Raw genomic sequence first — 12123 nt, 5'->3', positions numbered from 1 at the left:
TCAGCGCTGTTTCTGCAGCATTTTTGCGCTTTTTTTGTGGCTGCTTTTGCCCCTTTTTATGCCACTTCTGGGTTTGCAGTGATGCGCGTGTGTGCAGTCGGGTGTTCCTTGAACACATGTAAATGAGCAGTTGCCTGCATGTACTAAATAAAATAACATGTATGCTTTCATATCCCAAATAATACCTTACACATCCTTCTCTTAACATTAGGATGAACAGGCTTAACTCCTTGCCACGAGGATTTGGCTCCTTGCCAGCTCTGGAGGTTCTTGATTTGACTTACAATAACTTAAACGAAAATTCGCTTCCCGGAAACTTCTTCTATCTAAGTAAGAAACCATTTTTAATATTTTTTTAAATGTGTTAAATCATCCTGAAAAGTTCCTTTGCTTTCTGCAGGTAAAATTTATTTGAGGGAGGCTGAACTCTAAAAAAAGAATATTAGAGATATATGCCTCCTTCTATGAGCCGCCTTGAATATTTCTGCATAGCTTGGCAATCTGTACCTTTTGATCTACAGTCACCTGATCTCGGTGGGAGTAAGTGGACGGCTAGGAGTGTTGTATGAGCTACCGCCTTGGTCATATTTTCTTGAATTTTATTCCATTTCGTACTGAGCTAAAACTTCAGCAAATGCAGCACCCGCCTGGGACAGTTAAGAAGGTCACCAAGCGAGAGAAGAAATGCAAGCCACCACGTTATAATCTGTTTTCCATGAACAATTATTTATCAGCCCTGGGTTCAGCGTGCAGCGCCTTTGGCAAATATAGGTCTTTGTGGCCGCTGGTGCCTGTCCTAGACCAGCTAGGCCAGTTAATTCCCCCCACTTTTCAACCTGGCATGATGCCTGCTGCAAATAAGTGAGCCACCCTTTCTTTTTAATCCAGGGGTAGCCCTCCAGATGTTGTTGGGCTCCAACTCCCATCAAACCCAGCCAACACGGTCAAAAGTCAGGGTTGATGGGAGTTGTAGTTGAACAGCTTCCGGATGGCAACCTGTTGTCTGTCCCTGTTTTAATCCCTCTCATGAGACTCTGACATGGTGCCACACTGGAGCAGAGGTTGGCAGAGGTGCCAGCATGAATAAAATATTGGGGGGCATTCAAGGCTCAGCCTGCATAATCGATCACATGATGCATCTCACACACCATTTGAATGACAATGCTCATCAACTTTAGGGGGACCAGTCCCCTCGGCCCCTAGAAGTTGGCTCCTATGGGGTAGGCAATCTCTGGCCCCCTGGGCCAAATTTGACCCACCGGGCCATTTTCCCCGAACCACGGTCATCTTCACATCATATGTGACACCAGCTGTGGGACAGGTAGAGGCACATCTAGATTGGCAGAAAGCAGGATTAAACATCGGCATCAGCTGCTGTGCAGGGAGCTCACCCCATACCCGCTCCATGGGGCCAACTACCCCCCCCCCGATTAACATTAGCCCACAGTGGGGAGATAAAGATTTGGCCCATCAGGTTGAAAAGGTTCCCCACCCCTGACACTAGACATTAATGGCCTCTGTGGCGTACATGTTTGATCTACAACTGAGTAGTCTGAGCGATGCAATTTTGGTCCAGCTTTGGAAGTTGTATCTCCATCAGAAGCATCTTTCCATGGTGAAATGGCTGATTTTCCTTCTGTGTTGGGATGGGTGTGGTGTGTTCTAAGCCATCTGGGAGCCATGAAAAGGTAATTAACTAAAATGAAACTAATTTATCCTTTTACCCCCATCCCCATTTCCCCCAAGTTTGCTATCATTTCTTGAAAGGAATAAAGCAGGAATAGCCAAAGCTCACTGGTCCAGGTATCTGCTTTCTGTGCAGAAGGTCTCAGGTACAATCATTGACTTCTCCTGCTAGGACCGGGAAATGATTCTCTATCTGAAAACCAGGAAAGTAGCTTCGAGTCAGTATAGGCAGTCCTGAGCTTGGAGGACCCAATGGTTTATGTTGGTATAAGGCAGCTTCTGAGGTTCCAGATCTGTACAAAATAAATTCTTGTATTTGCTGTACTCCAGCCTGATCTAAAATGACTTCTCAGCTATTTTCTGCAGACATCTAAGAGAGGCAGAGGGTGAAGCCTATCGGGAGCTTCTGAGGGCGGGTTGTAGATGCAAATTTCTATAATGACTAGGAATTGGAAGTTAATAAGCTGTGATGGCTTCTGTCCTGGCAGACTCCTATTGAAACGGTGTGCCGTGGCCTGCCAGAGCCTAATGTTACAGGAATTGTTAATTGTGTCAGTCCTTTTGGATATAGATGTTTTCCTGAGCGGACCCAACAGTACAATAAGCCAGTAAATCTAAGTTTGACCTGCTTGTTATTATAGTGAGCCTTGGGTATGTCAAAGGCTTTTCACCAAGTCAGGGTTATTAATCAAAGCTGACACTTTTTTATTGATCAGGCCTCAAATGGTTTGGGTTGTATGCCACCCTGTTTATATATTGCTGTTTAATTTGCAGCCACCCTGCGTGCACTCTATCTAAGTGACAACGATTTTGAAATCCTGCCACCAGATATTGGGAAGCTCACAAAGTTGCAGATAGTAAGTAATTTATCTAAATTCTTGGAAAAAAATCAATTCGCTTTTGCGGCCCTTGTAAGAGTAGAATCAAGTCAATTTGCAGGGGAGCGGTAGGGGCTTTGAAGAAACGGGCCTCTTATTCTTGGCGTTGCCTATTGTTAATCAGCAGACACTTGTAACTAAATTGGAGGAATTGAATGTTTAGGGCGGGGTGAAGTGTCAGAAAGAAAGAAAGAAAGGACTTCGCAGTATAAAATATTTATTTATGGCTGATTTTGACATAAACATCTGCTTCCTTTCAACTGAGAATTGTTCTGACAACACTGTGTGCCTGTCTGTGTCTCTCCCACTCAACCACTCACTCTCTCTCTCTTTTTTCCTTAAAGCTTAGCCTTAGGGATAATGACCTGATATCCCTCCCTAAAGAAATTGGTGAACTCACTCAGCTTAAAGAACTTCATATCCAGGGCAACCGCCTTACAGTGCTGCCTCCTGAGCTAGGTAAGACTTGGGCATTGCTGCTGTAAGGATGCCTGAAAGCCTACTTGAACACAGCCCTTCATTTTGGTAACCAAACTTGGCCATTAACATCTTTAAAACATGTTCATTGCATTTCCCCCTAGCCCCTGCTAAGCACAAACTAGCAAACCCAGCAAATACTTAAGGAACATTTCTGAGCATGGGAGGCAAAGATTCCTGCCACAACTAAACTTAATATTGTCACACCTGGCAATAGTGGCATTTGGTATTGTATTTAATGTGTTATATATAAAGCAACATGTCAACATCATTTGTTTGTTTACAGTATGGCTTTTTCAAACTATTAATTCAGCATAGAATTGTAGAGTTGGAAGGGACCTCGGCAGTCATTGAATCCAACCTCTTTGCAATTCAGGAATCTCCCACACAGGGTCCCCCATCCAATTTGAAACCATACGGGACCCTGCTTAGCTTAGCAAATGTGCTCACAGTTTTATTGATGCACCACTAGGAGAACTAAGGATAGTCTACATCATTTTGTGCTATACTCTAGGGCTGTGAATGAGTTACTCTCAGCATATTAAACCAAAGGGAAATGCTATAAGTCTTAAAACTGGGGGGGGGGGGTTGTTCCAGAAAAATAGGAATAACTGGGCCCACCCCTCCCAGTTTTTCTATTCCCCTCTCTCCCAACCTTCACATCTCTAGTTCCTTGGGTGTCTGTCTTTGACACTGTTCCTCAAAATGCAGTTCATGAGATTGTGGTAAGCAGCACTATCCATAGATAAAATTTTAGTAGGTGTTGCCTTTCCCCCCTCAATTTAAAATGTTATGTGCTGCACTGTAAGACACATCATGATTCACCTCAACAACAGAGTTGCAACCAGTCACATAAAGTGACAGGGAACACTAAATTTCTTGCCATATATACTCTTGATTTCTCAACGACTGGAGTTGCATTTTAGAAGGTAGAGGAGGGGGAAAGCCAAAACAAAGCAGCAGATTTAATTGCAAAATCAGATTACTAATGAGTTGTTGAACGAGCGTTCTATGTATTTTCTATTGTTCAGCTTTTTATATTTTCTTTTTCTGTCTTGTGAATTGACTTCAGGCTCCCCCCTCCCTTTTGTATAGAGGGACTGACAAATGTAATAAGCAGTAGTGGTAATTAATAATACCCCTGGCCCTAGCTCATTCTGGGAGGGGAAATGGCAGTATTTTTAGGGGTCAAAAAAAAAAAAAAAACTTGAATGTTTTCTGAGGAAAAAAATGTCTCCTGAGAGGCATTTCAGCTCAGCTGTACCAAAGTAGTCATGGTTTATTTGGTGGACGGGGTTGCTTGCATGCTTGTTTCTACACAAATAAATTTTGAACTGAGCAGAATTCACAGTGAACTCCTCCTCCGCCTCAGTCCCCCTTGAAGCAGAGGCTGCCTGCTCTTGTGCAGCTTCCAGTCACTCCAGAAGGGCTTACAAAAGAATACTTCCCCAGTGGATTGGGTCCTGAGGCCAAGTCGACTTTCTCTTTTGGAAGCAAATCACGTGGCCTCAAAGTAATAAAAATGTAATCCTGAAAGTGTAGAGCAAAGCTGAAGAAAATCGTGGCAGGCGTGCTTTTACATATAGCCTAACTGTACGTTCTGTTCAGAGGGTTTATCCCTTACTTAGCCTTTAATAAAGTTGGATTCGGAGGTATTTATATCCAAATAAGAAAATAAAATTAATTTCTTTCTTTAGAGTATCAGAAAGAGAGCGTGTCCTCTGAGCGGAAATAGAAAAGGACACTTAAACTTTAGCCTTGGTTTCACTTACTGATTTGCAGTATTTTTATCTTGCTCGTCAATGACAAGTTCTCTTGATGGTGTACAATTTATTCTTTACCTCATAAAAAAAATTAAAATCCAATATGAATGTAAAATCAAACACAGGTTAAAGCATTGTGCCCAGGGTCTAAAAAGTACTGTAATGCAAAAAGCTTGGGGAAGGAAGAAAGCTTTTCACTTAATGCTGGAAAGACCACAATGTGGGTGCCAAGTGGGCCTCCTTGAGGAGGGTATTTCACAGCCAGTATGCCATGACTGAAAAGGCCTCCCCTTAACAGGCATTCACACCACACAGGCACCTGGAGAAGGGCCTTGGAAAATGATCTTGGGATCAATGCAGGTATATGAGATTACCCTTCAGATAACGCCTGCAAAAGAAATCTATGATAATGCTTGAGGATCTTTTAAGGGCAGTGGCATGGAATGGAAGGTGGACAACAGAAAGAGGGGAGAGTATGTAGATAAAATCTGATGGCCAGATTCAAATAAACCTTTTGTGCATGCAGCCTGGAAATATTTAATTAAGCACAGTTCCTGATTTTTGTCTGATCTGAAAAACTCTGGTTTCCTGGAATATAAAACCTTCAAACCACGTGTTATGAGTTTAAAATAGTATGTCTTCAGAATGCCAGGACAGTCCCTTAACTCAGGGCCCGCCTGGCAAGATGCTAATGCCGTGAGGGGAGTCCTGTATCGCCATTTTTGGATCAGCATTCCACAGTCACAGTGTCAAAACAATTTCCTAACTTCCTTGAGCTGCTTAGTTGAAGTTTACAACTCAGTATAGCCAGCAGCCTAACACTCGGCCTTCGTTCTTCAGGCTCTCATACATGAAACACAAACCCCCTGAGTAAGGTTTCGTTCTTTCCCATTTCCCAATTCAACATACTTTTTGTTGAAGTTCTGTTAGTCCATCTGCTTCTTCTCTCGGCCTGCTCTCCCCCCTCCCTTTCCACTCTTCCACTCTCCTAATTTCTGCTTTCTTTTAGCTTTTGGTCCCACTATCAGGTAGGAGCAAAGGAGAAAGGCTTGCTTGCATCCCTGCTTACTAAGCTGAGGAGTTTGAATTTGCTCAGTAGAACTTACTCAAGGGCCAAGTCAGGTCTCCACTGACGTTATCCTTACCGCTAAAGAAAAAGGGACAGATAGGTGGAGATGGAATAAAAAGCGCTTCCTGCTGAGTAATGATGCTTTTAGTTAAACCCTGTTACCCTTTTAATTACTTAAACATATGTTCCAAATAGTGCAAATCTCTCTTGAAGCAAGATGAGATACTCAGTTTTTTCCTTGGTGAATCAGAGGGTCATTGCAGAGTCATTCATTTCCAGTGACTTTGGCATGTAAATTTGAGTTTTGCAGGATGTAAATTCTAACACATTGCTGACCTCTATCTCTTATTCTTCTGACTCCAGTGTTAATTAGTTAATGCTAGAATGAGCATTTCCTCCCGGCAGATTTTCTCAAGGTTTTCAAGCATTTTCTACAATTATGAGATTGATTTGAAGTCATTTTGGAGATGAATGTTGCTTAATGAAGGTCTCCACTTACTCAGCTTTTGAGATCCAGCAATGAAAACATTTGTTCGAGAAAGTATTTAATGCACGTTTGTGTGCGTGGAGCTAAACATTCCTTTCCAAAACTTATCTTGACTTCCTTGTGGCCAGGTCACAAGATGCTTGTGCTTTTCCTTCTTCCTTCTCTGCATCCAGATGGGGTCATCTGAATTTTCCTTGCATTGGCCAACCCACATTTGAAAGGTTTACAGCAATAGGCATCTATTCAACATTTGCCCACAACAAGCATTTTGGATGGCCGCAAACCATGTTTGCGCTTTGTTCAGGGAGCAAAGGTACCCAAATACAATGCTGTCAAGGTCCTAACACAGCCCCACACTTCGTGCAAGACCTACATTGTTCTGCCATACCTCTATCAATGTAATAGTCGGTTTTGTGTTGGGATGGTATCTAGGGATGATTATGTATCCTGAAAAAGATGCATATTTCATTCAGTTAAATAACTTCCTCTCCTTCCATTCCTACTTCCGGGGGGGGGGGGGGTTACTCAATATTTTGATGCCTGAGGAAGAAAATCTAAAGGGTGCCCCTCATCCCCTTGATAAGATAGGCTGAAGTTAAGGAACTAGCATTTAGCTGCCCTCTCTTGGCACTGCCTCATTTGCCCGTAATGGCAAGGCTAGAAGCCCTACCCTTCTCCACAAAAGCTGGTCCCCAACCTCCTAGTGCATGATCCCCCCCCCCTCTCAAATGTCCAATTTAAATGATTTTATTTTAGTACTTGGTAACTCTGTTGGAAATATTATGCTTGAGGGGTGAGAAAGCCAAAGTTAAATCTATGTGTGATTTAGTCCTGGCAGTAAGCCTCTCAACCATTTCAAGATTGGAGCGTTCTGCTCTGCACTCCTCTGAATGAGATTTTTGGATCCGACTACCTACACTCTGAGCATTGTGCCAGATTTTTGCAATTCGCATGAGTGGCGGCGGGCTGATCGTTCCCTTCTCCCAGTGGCAAGGCTTGCAGAATTATAAGCATAAGTGAGTGCTTACTGTTGGGGGCTTTAGAGACAAGTGCCTGTAGGTGTTGTGGTTTTTTTTCTTCCAGGTAATAACATGGCAAATCCAATTTGCAATTGCCGAATAAGCCTCGAAGTAAAATATGATCTTCATAGCAGCATTGGTCAGGGGGTTACTGCTAATCACGGCGCAGGCTTGCTTCCACGGCAGCCTCTGCCTTTAAAGCGGCACGTTGAACTGTGCGAATCTGTTGTTTGAGCTCTCCAGCATAGATTTAGACACCCCGGCCTCTCGCTTATTAGGTTCCTCTTTGTCACAGTGCTTAATCCTACTGCCTGATCCTTGTTAGAGCAGGAGCGCGGCTGAGGCCTCTAATAAAGGAGGCGGGGTGCGAGGCTGCAAGCCAGGCGCACTCAAGCATGAAGTGCTTAGGGCAGTTGCTGCCTGGCTGGCAGAAGGGTGGAGTGCTGGTGCCTGCATGTTATTACGCGAGAGGAGAACAGGCTTTCAGACAGTTGACAGAAGAGGAATGACAAATGGTTCAGAGGGCCCGTCTGAGACGAGCATCCATCTTTCTCCTTTGCACGTGTACCAAGGTCATTAGGCTCGCCCACTTTCTCCTCCTGGGCTACATTAAGGGTCATGTGGTGCAGTGGTTAAGAGCGGTAGTCTCGTAATCTGGTGGACCGGGTTCGCGTCCCCACTCCTCCACATTCAGCTGCTGGGTGACCTTGGGCTAGTCACACTTCTCTGAAGTCTCTCAGCCCCAGAGTGTTTGTTGTGGGGGAGGAAGGGAAAGGAAAATGTTAGCCGCTTTGAGGCTCCTTAGGGTAGTGATAAGGTGGGATATCAAATCCAAACTCTTCTTTTTCTTCTTCATGTGCTGCACAGAGCATGGAAAATGCACACTGTGTGACCAGGGCGAACCACAGCAACTTTGGGGGACACCTGCTCTCAAGCAGCCCATCCCTCTAGTGCTGCTTAGCTCAGCCACCACACGCTTCCCCGTATAATGCCTGAGCTTCATGTATTGCTGCCACTTGTCGATCCAGCACTAGGGAAGTGAGGTTGTTCTGATAGCTTTGCCAGTATACAATACAAGAGGGCAACAGAGGCCCAGCCCCCCCTTCTCTCTACATATTATCCACAGCCCTTACTTACCTTATAAAATCTCACATATGGCACAATTCCGCAGAACCTAGACTCGTCTCTCAGCCATGCCCAAATTCACATTAGCAGGGAAAGAGCTTTGTGACATTTTTGCTCACAACAATAGTTCACCCTGGCATTTTAAAGACTCGGAGCTTTATTTGATAGCACTTTTTTTTTTTTTTTTTGCTAATTACTTTTGTTTCCCCACGATAATCTGGAAAATAGGGCAGGTAACCAAGCCCCAAAGGCAGCTCCCCAAGCCTCCCTTCCAGGCCATACACACCCCTTCCCAGACCGCAACCCTCACAGCCATGCTGTGTGCCTTTTGCCTAGCTGGAATGTGTTTTCAAACTTGCTGGTCTGGATGGAAGAGGAAGAGAGGGATGTGTGTAGAAGCTTCCTGACAAGAACGAAGTCTCCCGTACAATGTTCAGAGTCGCATCTGATACTCTTCCCAACTTTTGCCTGTGGCCCCTCCCACCAAAGGAAGATTGTCCATGAGGGAATGTGGCTCTTAGGCATAGGCAAACTCCCATCATCCCTGACCACTGGTCCTGTTAGCTAGGGATGATGGGAGTTGTAGTCCCAAAGCATCTGGAGGGCCAAGTTTGCCTATGCCTGCTCTTAGGCATAAAAACCAAGATCCCAGCCAATCTAGTTGTGGCTTGAAGTCACTGCTGAGCTGATTGGAGATCATTGGGAGCTCCTGAGTGGAAACAATCCCTGTAGGGTTTGTATCTGGTGCCAGATTTAAAAGGAACAACCTGGAGTGCATTTTAAGGTTCCTGGCTGTTCCTTTGCAGCTGTGTCTTTACACACATATGACTTGTGGGCGTGGCTCAAGGAAAATGGCCTCATGGGCCAAATTAAAACTCCTTCTGCATCTGATTAGGTCCATGGGCTGGAGGTTCCCAACACTTATGGATGCAGGATAATTTGGAGTAAGCCCCACTGGTGTCAACTCAGTAGGATGTACTTCTGAGTTAAAAGAAATTGGATTTGATTGCACAAATAGAGTCTTATTCAGACTTTCTCGGAAAGAAGTTGACTTCAACTCATTAGGACTTTTTGTTTACAGGTAAATGTGTTTAGAATCACATCACACCTTGGTTGATTCTCTCGCTCATGGTTCTTTAAATGCTGGAGTTATTTAAATTATCCAAGAAGAGTAAATGCCTGTTCGATCCTTTCAGGTAACTTGGATTTGACCGGTCAAAAGCAAGTCTTCAAAGCGGAGAACAATCCCTGGGTCACCCCTATTGCGGATCAGTTCCAGCTGGGCATTTCTCATGTGTTTGAATATATTCGCTCAGAGACATACAAATAGTGAGTATTGTGCTTCCGTTTGTCTTCAATAGCTTTTCTCTTTCTCTCTTTCTTTTTAATGGAGTTGTGGCACAAAGCCCCTGTGATCTTATCAGGGTCAGTTACCTCAATGACTCAACCCACCTGAACCAAATTGAAGATGGAGGTGCTCCTATTAAGCCTTTCCTCCCCAGAATGAATAGCAGCAGGGACTATGCCACACTTTATCGCTTCTGCCCAGTCCGTACCATTTGCCTGCACCTTGGCTTGTGTGTTGGAATGCACAGCTGAGGCACATAAAGGGGAGGATTCTGGTGGAGCATCTGTTCCTGTTCACAAACTTGGTAGCCTGGAGTGCCTAGAGAGCACCTATGCTGTGTATTAGCTCAGAAGAAAGTGTCTTAAGGTACTTTATTTATTTACATCAAGGTAGCTAACTGTATGCTGCTTTCTCAGGTGGACTTCACAAAGCAATTTCAGTAATATTTTTTTTTTAAAAAAATGGCATCAATAAAAGTTATATAATAAAACAGGAAAGACAAAAGAAACTCTTGGTCACTGAAGGAACTGCTTCTTCTTCTCTCCTTCCTTCAGGGCAAAGCAGTTCCTTAGAAACACCTCTGGTGGCAGCAGGAGGGGGCTGCTTAGGTAGGGTAGAACCACTAAGCTAGGTGGCTGTTGTTTACTTGATGGGGGTGTTGGCAATGTGGTGCTTTCCAGACGCCATTGGACTACAGCTCCCATCATCCTTGACCATTATCTGGAGCTGATGGGAGTTGTATTCCAACAACATTTGAAGGTCCTTACATAGGATGCTCTCTGTCATAAACTGGTGGTTATTTGCCCAGACACTACAAAAGTACAAGGTGCATCTCAGCTTTGCAACAGCTCTGGGGTCGGAAGCGCCATGGCCAAGAAGGTTTTATGCAGAGGGAATTATAGGTGCATAAATTATTGAACCGAGCTTCCACCTTCTGGCTTATGATGCATTTTCAATAAGGTCTTCAGTGCTGAATGAATTACCCACCCATGGATTAGAGGATATATGTCAAATTGCAACTGCCATATGTTAGGAGTTATGATGAAACCATAACGAAATGCCTGGCTACACTGAAAGAGATGGGAATCCAGTAATTTTTCAGCAGCGCAATCATTTTATCAGACAGAAGGATGTAATTACACATAGAGTGTGATAGATCCTTAGGTGGGCAAATGTCTTGGATGGGGTGTAGGTTTGAAAGATGGCCTTGCAAGCCATGCTTGTTCCTGCTGAAGTTCCCTGCTTACAACCAGTGGCAGCACCTGGAGGGGAAGGGCAGGCTGGAAGGTTTCTTTTTGTCTGAGTGAGAAGGCAGCTTTTAATCTCAACACTGTACACAAATACCTGGTTATCTTGCTTGCTCTAATAAAGGTGTGCACATGAGGGGCATTGTATAGCAGTACAACAAATTTATTTTTGGCTGCACACACTCTATGCCTTTAAAGTTCATTCAAGGCACATTCTTTCCCAGGCATTCTGGCATGCTACATTCTGGGCATTGTAGTTCACCCCTCACAGAGTTACAATTCCCAGCAACCCATAGCAAACTACAGTGCCCAGAATTCTTTGAGGGGTAGGGAGAAACGTGCTTCAAACACGTTTTAAAGGTTTAGTGCACACTCAACATTTGTTAATTAACAACATGCATCTGATGAAGTGGCCATATGCTCAAGAATTGAAATTGATTGCTGTAAAAAACGTTTAAGCCTACCTACACACTGATACATTTATTTTGACCATAGTATTCTGGTAGTGTCCTAGCAGTGCCTGCGTACCAACATGTTGGTGAGTTTGCAATAGTCACATGAAGTATTTCTTTTGTTCGGCAGCCTAACCAAGGTGCAGTATGCATTATGCTAGCAGCTACTGACAGGATTGTCAGCAAAGGGAAGCAGCTGCCTTGGGTGGAAGCTGTAGAGGGGTCAGGAGTGAATAGAGCTCTGTGTGCCATGCCTCCAAGCTGGCATTCCTTGTGAGCTTGCTCCTCTCGGGTGCAGTTACAGCTTCCAGCAGGACTCAGTTGCTGGTATGGCTGGCTCTTGTACATGCATTTGGGGGTGGGGCATCAAAATCTCCTGGGTACCAAAGTCCCATGATAACCACCCATACAGTAAGCAGGTTTTTTATAAAGTGAGGAGAAACCTCACTGCACATAAACCTGTTCAGGAATCCTGGGAAGCTAGGGTGTGGTAAAACTGCCCTCCCCAACTGGCAAGGTATTTGGTACTGTCGAATTACAGTGTGGTTCTGTGTACATCGTGGCAAGTTATT

The 12123-nt window shown here is 44.2% G+C and overlaps 1 protein-coding gene across 1 annotated transcript in view; it reads left to right on the top strand.

The window, feature by feature from the left end:
- RSU1 (Ras suppressor protein 1) overlaps positions 1-12123 on the top strand; it is a 61176-nt gene that overhangs the window by 18823 nt on the left and 30230 nt on the right. The window contains exons 5-8 of the mRNA XM_083578895.1: positions 212-330; positions 2461-2543; positions 2909-3023; positions 9701-9833. Coding sequence (XP_083435021.1) covers positions 212-330; positions 2461-2543; positions 2909-3023; positions 9701-9833 — 450 coding nt within the window. The remainder of the gene's footprint in view (positions 1-211; positions 331-2460; positions 2544-2908; positions 3024-9700; positions 9834-12123) is intronic.

The sequence above is a fragment of the Podarcis filfolensis genome, assembly GCF_964270895.1.
Source record: "Podarcis filfolensis genome assembly, chromosome: 12".
In the NCBI taxonomy this organism is placed as follows: domain Eukaryota; kingdom Metazoa; phylum Chordata; class Lepidosauria; order Squamata; family Lacertidae; genus Podarcis; species Podarcis filfolensis.
The sequence above is the reverse complement of the archived record's forward strand: the minus strand, read 5'-3'. Positions and strand labels throughout refer to the sequence as shown.